At 49.7% G+C, this 15,874-nt stretch overlaps 1 protein-coding gene across 15 annotated transcripts in view; it reads right to left on the bottom strand.

The window, feature by feature from the left end:
• shank3a (SH3 and multiple ankyrin repeat domains 3a) overlaps positions 1–15,874 on the bottom strand; it is a 1,286,992-nt gene that overhangs the window by 295,915 nt on the left and 975,203 nt on the right. For all 15 annotated transcript variants that reach the window (XR_010977672.1, XR_010977671.1, XR_010977670.1 and 12 more), the window contains one exon: positions 8,896–9,020. Coding sequence is in view for 12 of the 15 variants with exons in the window: in XM_068059355.1 (XP_067915456.1) it covers positions 8,896–9,020 (125 nt within the window). In the remaining 3 variants the exon portion in view is untranslated. The remainder of the gene's footprint in view (positions 1–8,895; positions 9,021–15,874) is intronic.

Genomic DNA, 15,874 nt, shown 5'->3' with positions numbered 1-15,874 from the left:
GGAGAGAGGAGAAGGGGGAGAGAGGAGGGAGAAGGGGGAGGGTGGGAGAGGAGGGAGGGTGAAGGGGGAGAGAGGAGGGAGAAGGGGGAGAGAGGAGGAGAGGAGGGAGGGAGAGGGGGAGAGATGGAGGGAGTGGGGAGAGAGGCGGGAGGGAGTGGGGGAGAGGAGGGAGGAAGAGGGGGAGAGAGGAGGGAGAGGGGAGAGAGGAGGGAGGTAGGGGGAGGGAGGAGGGGAGGGAGAGGGGAGAGGAGGGAGGGAGAGGGGGAGAGGAGGAGGGAGAGGGGGAGAGGGAGGGAGGGAGAGGGGGAGGAGGGAGGGAGAAGGGGAGAGGAGGAGGGAGAGGGGGAGAGAGGGCGGAGGGAGAGGGAGAGAGAGGAGGGAGGGAGAGGGGGAGAGAGGAAGGAGGGAGGGGAGGGAGGGAGAGGGGGAGAGAGGGAGGGAGGGAGAGAGGAGGGAGGGAGAGGGGGAGAGGAGGGAGGGAGAGGGGGAGAGAGGAGGGAGGGAGTGGGGGAGAGAGGAGGGAGGGAGTGGGGGAGAGAGGACGGAGGGAGTGGGGGAGAGAGGACGGAAGGAGTGGGGGAGAGAGGAGGGAGGGAGTGGGGGAGAGAGGAGGGAGGGAGTGGGGAGAGAGGAGGGAGGGGTGGGGGAGAGAGAGGAGGTGGGGGAGAGAGGAGGGAGGGGGTGGGGGAGAGAGGAGGGAGGGAGGGAGTGGGGGAGAGGAGGGCGGGAGTGGGGGAGAGAGGAGGGAGGGAGTGGGGGAGAGAGGAGGGAGGGAGTGGGGGAGAGAGGAGGGAGGGAGTGGGGGAGAGAGGAGGGGTGGAGTGGGGGAGAGGAGTGAGTTGGGGAGAGAGGAGGGAGGGAGTGGGGGAGAGGAGGGAAGGAGTGGGGGAGAGAGGAGGGAGGGTGGGAGAGGAGGGAGGTGGGGGAGAGGAGGGCGGGTGTGCGGGAGAGAGGGAGGGAGGGGGAGAGGAGGGAGGGAGGAGGGAGGGAGTGGGGGAGAGGAGGGAGGGAGGGTGGGGGAGAGGAGGGAGTGGGGGGGAGAGAGGAGGGAGGGAGTGGGGGAGTGAGGTGGGAGGGTGGGGAGAGAGGAGGGAGGGGGAGGGGGTGGGGAGGAGGGAGGGAGTGGGGGAGAGGAGGGAGGGTGGGGGAGAGAGGAGGGAGGGAGTGGGGGAGAGAGGAGGAGGGGGTGGGGGAGAGAGGAGGGAGGGGGTGGGGGAGAGAGGAGGGAGGGAGGGGGGGAGGGAGTGGGGGAAGAGGAGGGAGGGAGTGGGGGAGAGAGGAGGAGGTAGTGGGGGAGAGAGGTGGGAGGGTGGGGGAGGGAAGAGAGGAGGGAGGGAGAGAGGAGGGAGGGAGAGGGGGAGAGAGGAGGGAGAGGGGGAGAGAGGAGGGAGGGAGAGGGGGAGAGGAGAGAGGGAGAGGGGGAGAGAGGAGGGAGGGAGAGGGGGAGGAGGGAGAGGGGAGGAGGGAGGGAGAGGGGGAGGAGGGAGGGAGGGGGAGAGGAGGGAGGGAGAGGGGGGAGAGAGGAGGGAGGGAGAGGGGGCAGAGGAGGGAGGGTGAAGGGGGCAGAGGAGGGAGGGTGAAGGGGGAGAGAGGAGGGAGAAGGGGGAGAGGGAGAGAGGAGGGAGGGGGATAGAGGAGGGAGGGAGTGGGGGAGAGAGGAGGGAGGGAGTGGGGGAGAGAGGAGGGAAGGGGGAGAGAGGAGGTAGAGATGAGGGAGGGAGGGAGAGGGGGAGAGGAGGGAGAGGGGAGAGGAGGGGGGGAGAGGAGGGGGGAGAGGAGGGAGGGAGAGGGGGAGAGGAGGGGGGAGAGGAGGGAGGGAGAGGGGGGGAGAGGAGGGAGGGAGAGGGGGGGAGAGGAGGGAGGGAGAGGGGGGGAGGAGTGGAGCAGAGGAGGGAGGGAGGGGGAGAGAGGAGGGAGGGAGGGAGAGGGGGAGAGAGGAGGGAGGGAGAGGGGCAGAGAGGAGGGAGAGAGAGGGGGAGAGGAGGGAGGGAGAGGGGGAGAGAGGAGGGAGGGAGAGGGGGAGAGGGGAGAGGAGGGAGGGAGAGGGGGAGAGAGGGGTGATGGAGAGGGGGAGAGAGGAGGGAGGGAGAGGGAGAGAGGAGGGAGGGAGAGGGGGAGAGAGGAGGGAGGGAGAGGGGGAGAGAGGAGGGATGGGGAGGGGGAGAGGAGGGAGGGAGAGGGGGAGAGAGGAGGGAGGGAGAGGGGAGAGAGGAGGGAGAGAGAACGGAGGGAGAGGGGGAGAACGGAGGGAGAGGGGGAGAGAGAAGGGAGGGAGGGGGAGAGAGGAGGGAGGGAGGGGGGGAGAGGAGGGAGGGAGAGGGGGGGAGGAGGGAGGGAGGGGGGAGGAGGGAGGGAGAGGGGGGGAGGAGGGAGGGAGAGGGGGGGAGGAGGGGGGGGAGGAAGGGAGAGGGGGGAGAGAGGAGGGAGAGTGGAGGGAGGGAGAGGGGGAGAGAGGAGGGAAGGAGAGGGGGGAGAGAGGAGGGAAGGAGAGGGGGTAGAGAGGAGGGAAGGAGGGGGGTAGAGGAGGGAGGGTGAAGGGGAGAGAGGAGGGAGAAGGGGGAGGGTGGGAGAGGAGGGGGGGTGAAGGGGGAGAGAGGAGGGAGAAGGGGGAGAGAGGTGGAGGGGAGTGGGGGAGAGGCGGGAGGGAGTGGGGGAGGAGGGAGGAAGAGGGGGAGAGAGGAGGGAGGGAGAGGGGGAGAGAGGAGGGAGGGAGAGGGGGAGAGAGGAGGGAGGGAGAGGGGGAGAGAGGAGGGAGGGAGAGGGGGAGAGAGGGCGGAGGGAGAGGGAGGGCGGAGGGAGAGGGAGAGGAGGGAGGGAGGGGGAGAGAGGAAGGTGGGAGGGGAGGGAGGGAGAGGGGGAGAGGAGGTAGGGAGAGGGGAGAGAGGAGGGAGGGAGAGGGGGAGAGGAGGGAGGGAGAGGGGGAGAGAGGAGGGGGGGAGAGAGGAGGGAGGGAGAGGGGGAGAGAGGAGAGGGGGAGGAGGGAGGGAGATGAGGGAGGGAGAGGGGGAGAGGAGGGAGGGAGAGGGGGAGAGAGGAGTGAGGGAGAGGGGGAGAGAGAGGAGTGAGGGAGAGGGGGAGAGAGGAGGGAGGGAGAGAGGAGGGAGGGAGAGGGGGAGAGGAGGAGGGAGAGGGGGAGAGATGAGGGGGGGAGAGGAGGGAGGGAGAGGGGGGAGAGAGGAGGGAGGGAGAGGGGGAGAGAGGAGGGAGGGAGAGGGGAAGAGAGGAGGGAGAGGGGAGAGAGGAGGGAGAGGGGGAGAGAGGAGAGGGGGAGGAGGGAGGGAGATGAGGGAGGAAAGGAGGGAGGGAGGGGGAGAGAGGAGGGAGAGGAGGGAGGGAGAGGGGGAGGAGGGAGGAGTGGAGGGAGGGGTGGAGAGGGTGGGTGAGGGGGAGGAGGGAGGGAGGGGGGAGAGAGGAGAGGGGGAGAGAAGGGAGGGAGAGGGAGGAGGGAGGAGGAGGGGGGAGGAGAGGATGGAGGGAGGGAGGGAGAGGAGGGAGGGAGGGAGGGAGAGGAGGGAGGTGGGAAAGGGGGAGATGGGGGAGGGTGAGGGGGAGAGGAGGTAGTGGGAGAGGAGGAGGAGGGGAAGGTGAGAGGTGGAGGGGGACGGAAAGGGGGAGAGAGGAGGGGGGCGGGAGGGGGAGGGAGAGGGAGGGGGAGAGAGGAGGGGGAGGGAGAGGGGGAGAGAGGAGGGGGAGGGAGAGGGGGAGAGAGGAGTGGGAGAGAGTTGGGGGAGGGAGAGGCAGTTGATCAGATGGTCTCAATTTTAGTGACAAAAATATCCGAGCTCATCGCATTTGTTGTTGGAGGTTAGGGTGGAGGAGACAGGGAAGAAGGGAGACAAAATAGAGAGAGTAATAAAAATGGAGGGGGAGTCATAATATTGGTCAAAGAAACAAATACAGCTGTGAGGAGGAGTGATATGCTGGAAGGATGATCAAATGAGGCCATATGGGTTGAACTGAAGAACAACATAGGGCTAATCACACTGCTAGGAATGCACTATTGTCATGCTCATGGAGGGAACAGTGATGAAATATGAAATGAACTGGAGGAATGATGAAATAAAAGTCAACTGTTGAACTGAACTGCAAAAAATTGGACACATTGGTGCCACAGACAAAATGGAGTGGAGGTCAGGTGACCCCTCCTGTACTGTCAATAAACACGTTTGTTGAATATGAAACCCATTATCCACTCCTGAACTGGCTTTGAGGAAAACACATAGAAATGTCAAACAGCCCATTCCATGCTAACAACGTCTATCTGCAGAAATGGAGCAACAAAGACATTTGCAGACAGAGCAAAAATAATAGGTGCGAAATAACACCTACTTATCAAAATGGACCACATTCAGATACCATCATTTAACAATGGTTCCCATATACTAAAACATTGCATGTATCTCCCCAGGAGAGAACCCTTAGTCATCTGACAGACACCCCAACCTGACACGTTTCTACCTTAAAACTTATCTCTCTGGAGAGGGCGAGAGGGTGAACAGTCAGAGAAGGTCTTTTCCAGACAGAACAACTGTGAGACAGTTCCAGCTAAGCTGGAGCCCTGCTGATATTATTTTTTACCTACAGCAGCAGCGAAATTGCAAGGTAGCTTTGGAAACACCCCATCTGTGAAAGTATGCCAGAACTTCCACCATCGTCTTCGGATTGAGGCTTCCCCACAAGGAGCCTGGGACACCATTCTTTTCAAGACAAAGAACATTCAGGCCTGCACCGCTGAAAGATTTCCTCCTGAAAAGCTTTGAAAGGTTTTGTTAAACAATGAACTCTTCCACAACAATTGGACTCATTGCTTGACACCTCTCTACTCTCTATCTTTTCTTATATGTGTGTGTATGTGTATGCTTGAGTGGGTGAAGTCATGAATATTTTTCGATTATTGTGTAAAAATAATTTTTTTTTAACCTAAAAGAAAACCTGTCATTTGACCCTTAACACACTCAGGGACTAAAACACTATTTTTAAAAACACTATCTGTGGTCAGTTGAGAGGTGAAAAATGGAAGTCACCCACACCACTTCCCACTTGTCTGTTACACTCTAGACCCACAAACAGTCAGAAGGAGATAGAAGAGAAAATATGCAAGCATATTTCTACGAAGTGCAAACCCAACAGGGCAGTAATAGTAGAATATTAACTGGGATAGAATCAGTGTAAAAGGTTTTGAGTGTGCAGAATTCTTTAAATGAATTCAGGAGAACTTTTTTAGCCCATACGTAGCAAGCCTAATGAGTGAAGAGGCAGTTCTGAACTTAGTTTTTGGGAATGAAGCTGTGCAGGAGAAAGAGGTATCAGTGGGAGAGCGTTCTGGTGGTATTGATCATAATTCAGTTAGAATTAGCATAGTTATTGAAAAGAACAATGGTAGACTGGGAGTGTGATATATTGGATTAGATAAACATAGGGAGGGAGGGAAATATTAAGAGGTTTGGCAGCATCAAAAGTAGTTAAATCACCAGACCCAGATGAAATGTATCCCAGGCTCTTAAGAGAAGCAAAGGAGAAAAATAGCGGAGGCTCTGACCATCATTTTCCAATCCTCTCTGGCTACTGAAATGGTGTCGGAGTACTAAAGGACTGCTAACAGAGTACCATTGTTTAAAAAGGGAGAAAGGGATAGACTGAGCAATTACAGGCCAGCCAGCCTAACCTTGGTGGTGGGTGCATTAGTGAAAAAAAATTCTGAGGGAAAATATTAATTGTCATTTAGAAAGGCATGAATTAATCAAGGACAGTTAACATGGATTTTCTAAGGGAAACACTGAGTGCTGCTGGAGAGCACAGAGTGTGAAGAAGGGAGTTTGGAAAGTGAGTGGATTTTTAGGGTTAATATCTCTAAAGTCTAGTTTTTGTTTTGTTTACATTTAGCAATTAATCGAAATTACTGTTTAAGTTAAGAGGTAAGTTAGGTTTCTTACAGTTTTAACCAGGGATATACAAGCTCTCTGAGAGTAGCCGTAGCTAGTTAATTAGGTAGTTAGCTTAAACTGGTTTCTGAGATCTAGCAGAGCTGACACAGCATTGTTTTCAGAGAGTAAAATTCAGGGGATTCTCAGTGCTAACCCCAAAAGTAAAGGCAGTCAACTGTGGCTAACAAAGGAAGTTACGGATTGTATAAGATTAAAAGAAAAGACCTATAAAGTTGGCAGAAAATAGAAGTAAACCTGAGGATTGGGAGGATTTTAGAATACAGCAAAGGAGGACCAAGGAACTGATAAGGAAAGGGAGAATAAAATATGAACGTAAACTAGCAAAGAACATAACAAAGGACTGTAAAAGCTTCTGCCAGTACGCAAAAAGGAAACATTTGGCTAAGACAAATGTAGTCCATTACAGGCAGAGTCAGGAGAATTTCTAATGGGGAATAGAGAAATGGCAGAGAAGCTAAGTGATTACTTTGAGTCTGTCTTCACTGAGGAAGAAACAAGAAATCTCCCAGAATTAGAGATCCAAGGGACTAGGGAGAATGAGGAATTGGAGGAAATTAGTATTAGTAAGAAGGTTATATTGGAGAAATTAATGGGTTGAAGGTTGATAAGTTCCTGAGACCTGATATTCTACATCCCAGAAGTTGAAAGAGGTAGCTATGGAGATAGTGAATGTGTTGGCGATCATTTTTCAAAATTCTATAGATTCTGGAATGGTTCCTGCAGATTGGAAGGTAGCAAATGTCACCCAACTATTTAAGAAAGGAGGGAGAGAGAAAAAAGGAAACTACAGACCTGTTAGCCTTACATCAGTAGTAGGGAAAATGTTAGAATCTATTCTAAAGGATGTGATAAATGGACACTTGGATAATAATGATCTGATTGGGCATAGTCAACATGGATTTATGAATGGGAAATTGTGTTTTACAAACCTGTTGGAGTTTTTTGAGGATGTTACTGACAGAATTGATAAAGGGTAGTCAGTGGACGTAGTATACTTGGATTTTCAGAAGGCTTTTGATAAAGTTGCCCCAGGAGGTTGGTTAGCAAAATTAAAGCACATGGGATAGGAGCTAATATACTGGCATAGATTAAGGATTGGTTAACAGGCAGAAAACAGAGAGTAGGAATAAACGGGTCATTCTTACATTGGCAGGCTGTGACTAGTGGAGTACCGCAAGGATTAGTACTTGGGCCCCAGCTGTTCACAATATATATCAATGATTTGGATATGGGGACCAAATGTAATATTTCCAAGTTCGTAGATGACACAAAACTAGGTGGGAATGTGTGTTGTGACAAATGTAGGGGGCATGATTTGCAACTGATACAAAAATTGGTCATGCGGTTGATAGGAAGAAAGCTGTAGACAGCAGGAATATATTAAATAACTGGTCAGAAAAGTGGCAAATGGAATTCAATTCTGAGAAGTGTGAGGTTATGCATTTAGCAAGGGAATACACAATAAATGGTAGGATACTGAGAAGTGTAAAGGAACAGAGGGATCTTGGACTGCATGTCCACAGATCCCTAAAGGTAGCAGGACAGGTGGATGGGTAGCTAAGAAGGCATATGGGATACTTTATTAGTTGAGGTAAGATGGGCATGATCAGCTATGATTGTATTGAATGGCGGAGCAGTCTCAAGGGACTGTACGGCCTATTCCTGATGTTCTTATGCACAGAATGTAAGAGCAGGGCGGTTATGCTATAAATTCTTCAACAGCACTTCTACTACCTAGTAGGACAAGGACAACAGGCACATGGGAACATCATCATCTGCAAGTTCCCCTCCAAGTCACACACCATCCTGACTTGAAAATATACCACCATTCCTTCATCATCACTAGGTCAAATCCTGGAACTCTGTACCTAATAGCACTGTGGGAGTATCTTCACCACATGGACTACAGTGGTTTAAGAAGGTGACTCTTCACCACTTACTCAAGAGTAATTAGGGATGGGCAATAAATGCTGGACTTGTCAACGACAGCCACATCCCATGAATGAATAAAAAAATATACAAGACACGAGGTCACTGCTAGAGTGTAGAATTCTGGGTACTGCATTACAGGAAGGAAGTGACTGCACCTGAGAGGGTACGGAGGAGATTTATGAAGATGTTGCCAGGACTGGTTAAGGATTGGATAGGCTGAGGTTGCTTTCTTTGGAACAGAGAAGACTGAGGGGAGATTTAATTGAAGTGCATAAAATTATGCGGGGCCTAGATAGAGTGGACAGGAAGGAATATTTACCTTAGCAGAGAGGTCAATAACCACAGGACATAGATTTAAAGTAATTGGCAAAAGGATTAGAGGGGAGTTGAGGAAAGATTTTTTCACCCTGAGGGTGATGGGTGCCTGGAACACATTGCCTGGAAGGGTGGTTGAGGCAGAAACCCTCATCACATTTAAAAAGTACTTGGATATGCACTTAACTGTGGTAACCTACAAGGCGATGAATCAAGAGCTGGAGAGTGGGATTAGGTTGGATAGCTCTTTTACAGCTGGCACGGAAATGATAGGCCGAATGGCCTTTTCCTGTGCTGCAAATTTCTATGATTTTATGAATATTCTAGGATAGAAAGATGCTGGGCAACATTCAGGATAGAAAGACACCAAAAAAACTACAGGATAGAAAAATAACAGGCAACACTCCAGGTTAACAGGACACCAGTTCAATACCCCAGGCTAACAGGACGCCAGCCCAACACTCTAGGCTAGCACAGGAGATGACTATTTGCCAGGATCAACTTTTCTCAAGAAATGCTGGAAATACTCAGCAGGTCTGGCGGCATCTGTGGAGAGAGAAGCAGAGTTGACGTTTCAGGTCAGTGACCCTTCATCAGAACTGTTGAACAGTTCAATTGCACTTCTGCCCCAGATAAAAATGAAGTTTGCCAAAGACTTGTTTTCAGTGACCATTAACCTTTAATTGAAGGAGTTCATGCTTACCTCAATCAGGAAGTCTCCCGTCCTGAGCCCAGCTTTCCATGCCACTCCCTCCACGTCCACCGATTCCAGATATTGCAGAGCTGGGAATGCAGGTGTGGGGGTGAACTCTTCAATTGGAGTCTCCGCTATGGGAAAAAACAAAAGTCTCAGTTAATCAATTGCATTTACTCTCACCCACTCTCTTCCTCAATTTCTGAAGTGCTTCTGGAACCTAGATTTTCCTTGGCATCTTTAATTTTGAAGCAACTTAGGACATTTTTCTATGTTAAAGGTGCTATATAAATATGTTATTGGTGTTTGGCATGATTATTGACAGATGGCAATTGGCTGAAATAAAAATGTTTACACCCAGTTTTCCTGGGTCAGCTTATTGAGATAACACTAGTTGCAAGTTTGGAAGGATCTAACCAGCATACTTGTAAAGAGAGCAAAACTGCATGCAAATCAAACTTCTATTGATTTTAATGAGAAAGACTCAATTTAAAATCATCAGAAGAATGAAAGGAAACGATTAGATTTTTTAATGTATTTATGACATTGCAATGGGATAGAGGAGACTGCAATGGGCCTAGAGTAGGGGACCATAATGGGGTTGAGTAGGAGACTGCAATCAGATTAAAGTAGGGGACTGAAATGGGTTATAGTAGGAGACAGCAATGGGGTTAGAGTGGGAAACTGCAATGGGTTAGACTTGGGGACTGCGATGGGTAGAGTAGAAGAGTGCAATGGGGTAGTGTAGGAGACTGTGATGGGGTAGTGTAGGAGATTGCAAGGGGATTAGAGGAGGGGCTGTGATGAAGTACTGTAGGAGACGGCGATGGGATTAGAGAAGAGGACTGCGATGGGGTTGTGTAGCAGACTGTGATGGGATTAGAGTAGGGGACTGTGATGGGATTAGAGGAGGGGACTGTGATGGGATTAGAGTAGAGAGCTGTGATGGGATTAGAGCATGAGACTGTGATGAGATAAAGTAGCAGACTGCAGTGGATTAGAGATGGGTTAGAGTAGGAGATGGTGATGGGGTATATTAGGAGACTGCGATGGTTTAGAGTAGGGCACTGCGATGGGGTATATTAGGAGACTGTGGAGGGTTAGAGTAGGGCACTACAATGGAGTATATTAGGAGACTGTGGTAGGTTAGAGTAGGGCACTGTGATGGGGTATATTAGGAGACTGTGATGGGTTAGATTAGGGCACTGCAATGGGGTGTATTAGGAGACTGTGTTGGGTTAGTGTATGGTACTGCGATGGTGTATATTAGGAGACTGGTGGGTTAGAGTAGGGCACTGTGATGGAGTATATTAGGAGACTGTGGTGGGTTAGAGAAGGGCACTGCGATAGGGTATATTAGGAGACTGTGGTGGGTTAGAGTAGGGCACTGCGATGGGATACTGTAGGGGACTGTTAAGAGTTGGAGTAGGGACAGTGATGGGGTAGTGTAGGTGACTGCAATGGGATTAGATTAGGGGACTGCAATGGGTAGTGTAGAAAACAACGATGGTTTAGAGCAGGAGATTGCCATGGGTTAAGAGACTGTGATTGTGATGGGGTAAAGTAGAAGACTGCAATGTGTTAGAGAGGGATTAGAGTAAAGTGCTGCGATGGGGTATATGAGGAGACCGCAGTGGGTGAGAGCAGGGGACCACGATGGGCTAGATAGGAGATTGCAATGTGTTAGAGAGGGGTTACAGGAGGGGCCTGAAATGGGGTAGTGGAGGAGACTGAAATGGGTCAGAGCAGGGGAATGCAATGGGTTAGTTAGGAGATTGCAATGGGTTTAGAGTAGGGGACTTTGATGGGGTAGTCGAGGAGACTGCAATGGGATTAGAGTAGGCCTTTGTGACGGAGTAATGTAGATGACTGCAATGGGATAAGATTAAAGGATTGGATGGAGTAATGTAGGAGACTGCGATGGAATTAAGAATAGGGGACTGCGATGGGTTTGAGTAGGAGATGGCGATAGGTTAGAGTAGGGGACCATGATGGGTTAGAGTAGGGGACAGTGATGGGGTTAGAGTATGGGGCTGCAATGTGGTATATTAAGAGACTGCACTGGATGAGAGTAGGGCATTGCGATGGGGTACTGTAGGAGACTGTAATGGGTTACAGTAAGGGACTCTGATGGTGCAGTGTAGGGGACTGCAATGGCATTAGAGTAGGGGACTATGATGGGGTAGTGTAGGAGGCTGCAATGGGGTCATGGAGATTGCAGTTGGTTTAGAGTAGGGGACTATGATGGGTTAGCGCAGGAAACTGTAATGGGTTAGAGTAGGGGACTACAATTGTTTACAGATGGATTAAAGTCAGGGACTGCAATGGGTTAGGGTAGGAGACTGTGATGGGTGGGAATGGGGGATTGCGATGGGTTAGAGTAGGAGACTAACATGGGTAATGTTGAAAACTGAGATGGGATTAGAGGACAGGACTGCAATGGGGTAGTAGTATAGGTGACTGTAATGGGTTGAAAAGGAGACTGCAATGGGGCCAAGTAGGAGAATGCAATGGGGTTAGAGTAGGAGACTGTGGGTAGATTAGGAGACTGTGATAGGTTATAGTAAGGGACGAATATTCAACCGCATTGCAATCTTCTAACCTACCCCATCAGAATCCGCTACTCGAAAGCATTGCCGTCTTGTTGTGAAGAGGACATAAGGTGGTTGCAGACCTACAGAGATAGGTTCAGTGATTGGACAAAAATCTGGCAGATGGAGTATAATGTGGGAAAATGTGAAGTTGTTCACTTTGGCGGGAAGAATAAAAAAGCAGAGTATTACTTAAATGGAGTACAACTGCAGAATTCTGAGATACAAAGAGATCTAGTGTTCTAGTGCAGGAGTCACAAAATGTTAGTATGCAGGTACAGCAGGTAATTAAGAAGACTAATGGAATGCTATCCTTTATTACGAGAGGAATTGAAACTAAAAGCAAGGATGTTATACTTCAGTTATATAGGGCATTGGTAAGACCACATCTCGTATATTGCATGCAGTTTTGGTCTCCTTATTTAAGGAAGGATATAAATGCACTGGAGGTGGTTCAGAGGAGGTTTACTCAACTGACACCTGGAATGAGCGGGTTGTCTTATGAGGAGAAGTTGGCTGGGCGTGTTTTCACTGGAGTTTAGAAGAGTGAGGGGAGACTTGATTGAAGTTTATAAGATCCTGAACAGTCTTGACAAGGTGGATGTGGAGAGGGTGTTTCCCATTGTGGGTGAGCCCAGAACTAGGGGTGGCCCTTTTAGAACAGAGATGAGGAGAATTTTTTTCACTCAAAGGGTTGTGCAACTTTGGAACTCTCTGCTTCAGATGTTGGTGGAGCGGGGACACTGAATATTTTTAAGGCGGAGGTAGATAGATTCTTGAGAGGCAAAGGGATCAAGGGTTATCGGGGGTAGATGAGTGTGTGGAATTCGAAACACAAACAGATCAGCCATGATCTTATTGAATGGCGGAGCAGGCTCGAGGGGACGAATGGCCTATTTCTGCTCCTAATTCATATGTTCACATGTTGATGTCAAGGCATCTCCTCTGAAAATTCAGTTCTTTTCTCCATGTTTGGAACATACCCATAATGAGGTCTGGAGCCAACTGGTCCTGGCAGAATCTAAACTGGGCATCAGTGAGTAGTGGGCATCAGTAAGTGCCACTTGATAGCACTGTTGACACACCTTCTATTACTTTGCTGATGATTGTGAGCAAACTGATGTATACTGATGAACTTTTTAGCTCAATATGCAGAGGATCCAACAAGGGAGGGTGCAGTGCTGGACCTAATTCTGGGGAATGAAGCCGGACAGGTGGTTGATGTGTTGGTGGGGGTGCATTTTGGTGATAGCGACCACAACATGGTACAATTTAAGCTTGTTATGGAGAAAGAAATAGACAAGTTACAAAAAAAGGTTTTGGATTGGGGGAGAGTGAATTTTAGTAAAATAAGGCAGGATCTGGCCAAGGTAGACTGGAAAGAGTTACTTGTCCGGAAATCTACAGAAGAGCAGTGGGGGGCATTCAAAAAGGAAATGGGGAGGGTACAGGCCCAATATGTTCCCCCTAGAGTAATAGGTAGGAGCAACAAGCCCAGAGAACCATGGATGACCAAAAACATTCAGGGTACGAAGAGAAGGAAAAGAGAGGCTATTAGCAAATACAAGGAGAGCAAATCAACGGAAGCATTAGTGGAGTACAGAAAATGTAGGATGGAGCTTAAGAAAGCAATTAGGAGAACAAAGAGGGGATATGAGAAAGCTCTGGCTGGTAAAAGTAGGGAAAATCCCAAGATATTCTATAAGTATATCAATGGGAAGAGGATAACCAGGGAAAGAGTAAGACCCATTAGGGAACAAGGTGGAACCAGAGGACATTGGTAGGGTGTTGAATGACTACTTCACATCTGTCTTCACGCAAGAGAAAGAGGATGTAGATATGGAACCCAGAGAGAGACTGTGAGATTCTTGAGCAAATTGTCATAGGGAGTGACAAGGTATTGGAGGTTTTGGAAGGCTTAAAAGTGGACAAACCTCCAGGTCCGGATGATTTGTGTCCCAGGATGCTGTGGAAGGCTAGAGTGAAGATTGCAGGGGCTCTGACCCTAATTTTTAATTCCTCTCTGGCCACGCGGGAGGTGCCAGAGGATTGGAGAAAAGCTAATGTGGTCCCACTATTTAAGCCAGGGAACTACAGACCAGTGAGTCTCACGTCAGTGGTAGGGAAACTATTGGAGAAAATTCTGAAGGAGAGAATCTATCACCACTTGGAGAGGAAAAATTTGATTAGAAATAGTCAGCATGGCTTTGTCAGAGGGAGGTCATGCCTAACAAATTTGATTGAATTTTTTGAGCATGTGACCAGTGTGTAGATGAGGGTAGTGCAGTTGATGTAGTTTACATGGATTTCAGCAAAGCCTTTGACAAGGTCCCACACGGGAGACTTATCAAGAAAGCAAATGCACATGGGATACAAGGTAACTTGATAAGGTGGATTCAAAGTTGGCTTAGCTGTTGGAGACAAAGAGTGATGACAGACGGCTGTTTTAGTGACTGGAAGCCAGTGTCCAGTGGCGTACCACAGGGATCTGTGCTGGGTCCCCGATTGTTTGTCATTTATATAAACGACATAGATGACTATGTGGGAGGTAGGATCAGTAAGTTCGCGGATGACACAAAGATTGGCCGAGTGGTTAAAAGTGAGGTGGAGTGTCTTAAGTTACAGGAAGATATAGACGGGATGGTCAAATGGGCAGAAAAGTGGCAGATGGAATTTAACCCTGAAAAGTGTGAGGTGATACACTTTGGAAGGAGTAATGTGACACGGAAGTATTCAATGAATGGCCTGACACTGGGAAGTTCCGAGGAACAAAGGGACCTTGGTGTGTTTGTCCATAGATCTCTGAAGGCAGAAGGGCAGGTTAATAGGGTGGTGAAAAAGGCATATAGGACACTTGCCTTTATCAATCGAGGCATAGATTACAAAAGCAGGGAGGTCATGTTGGAGTTGTACAGAACTTTGGTAAGGCCACAGCTGGAGTACTGTGTGCAATTCTGGTCGCCACATTATAGGAAGGATGTGATTGCATTGGAGGGGGTGCAGAGGCGATTCACCAGGATGTTGCCTGGGATGGAACATTTAAGCTATGAAGAGAGGTTGGATAGGCTTGGGTTGTTTTCGCTGGAGCAGAGAAGACTGAGGGGTGACCTGATCGAGGTGTACAAGATTATGAGGGGCATGGACAGGGTGGATAGGGAGCAGCTGTTCCCCTTAGTTGAAGGGTCAGTTACGAGGGGTCACAAGTTTAAGGTGAGGGGCGGGAGGTTTAAGGGGGATTTGAGGAAGAACTTTTTTGCCCAGAGGGTGGTGACGGTCTGGAATGCCCTGCCTGGGAAGGTGGTAGAGGCAGGTTGCCTCACATCCTTTAAAAAGTACCTGGATGAGCACTTGGCACGTCATAACATTCAAGGTGATGGGCCAAGTGCTGGCAACTGGGATTAGGTAGACAGGTAAGGTGTTTTAATGCATCGGTGCAGACTCAATGGACCGTAGGGCCTCTTCTGCACTGTATTATTCTGTGATTCTGTCACAGTTACTAGTCAGATTGGATTTTTCCTGTTTTTTGTGGAGAGGACATGCCTGGGCAATGTTCCTCATTATCGGGTAGATGCCAAAGTTGTAGTAGTGTTTGCTAAGGATGAAACTTGGCCAAAACATTTGGAAAATGCCTCACAAGCAACAGTGTTACCAAACAAGACAAGCTGATGGGCATCAAGAAAGCAAAATGATGTTTCTCTGGGGAGTGCAGCCAGAGCTAAGTCCACAGCACTATGGCTGTCTCTCAGCTGTATGGGGTGGGGGGTGGTGGTGGTGGGGGGGGGGGGGGGGCAAGAGGAAGATTGGGTAAGCAATAGTGATAGGAGATTCTATAGTTAGGGGAACAGACAGGCGTTGCTGTGACCACAGATGTGAATCCAGGATGGTATGTTGCCTCCCAGCTGCCAGGGTAAGGCATGATACAGAACAGCTGCAGAGCACTGTTGTTTTCCACTGGACTTTCAAAAGGCATTTGATAAGGTGCCACTTTACAGGCTTGTCAGCAAAGCTGAAGCCCACGAAATAAAAGGGACAGTGGCAGCATGGATACAAAGTTGGCTGAATGACAGGAAACAGAGAGTCGTGGTGAATGGTTGTTGTTTTGGATTGGAGGAAGGTATGTAGCGGGTTTCCCCAGGGGTTGGTATCTGGACTAAAAACAAGAAATGCTGGAACCACTCAGCAGGTCTGGCAGCATCTGTGAAAAGAGAAGCAGAGTTAACGTTTCGGGTCAGTGACCCTTCTTCGGAACCCTGGTATCTGGACCACTGATTTTCTTGATCAATATTAATGACCTAGACTTGGGTGTGCAGGACACAATTTCAAAATTTGTAGATGACACAAAACTTGGAAGTATTGTGAACTCTGAGGAGGATAGTGATAGAGCTCAAGACGACATA

The sequence above is a fragment of the Heterodontus francisci genome, chromosome 27 (genome assembly GCF_036365525.1).
Source record: "Heterodontus francisci isolate sHetFra1 chromosome 27, sHetFra1.hap1, whole genome shotgun sequence".
Classification (NCBI taxonomy): domain Eukaryota; kingdom Metazoa; phylum Chordata; class Chondrichthyes; order Heterodontiformes; family Heterodontidae; genus Heterodontus; species Heterodontus francisci.
The sequence above is the reverse complement of the archived record's forward strand: the minus strand, read 5'-3'. Positions and strand labels throughout refer to the sequence as shown.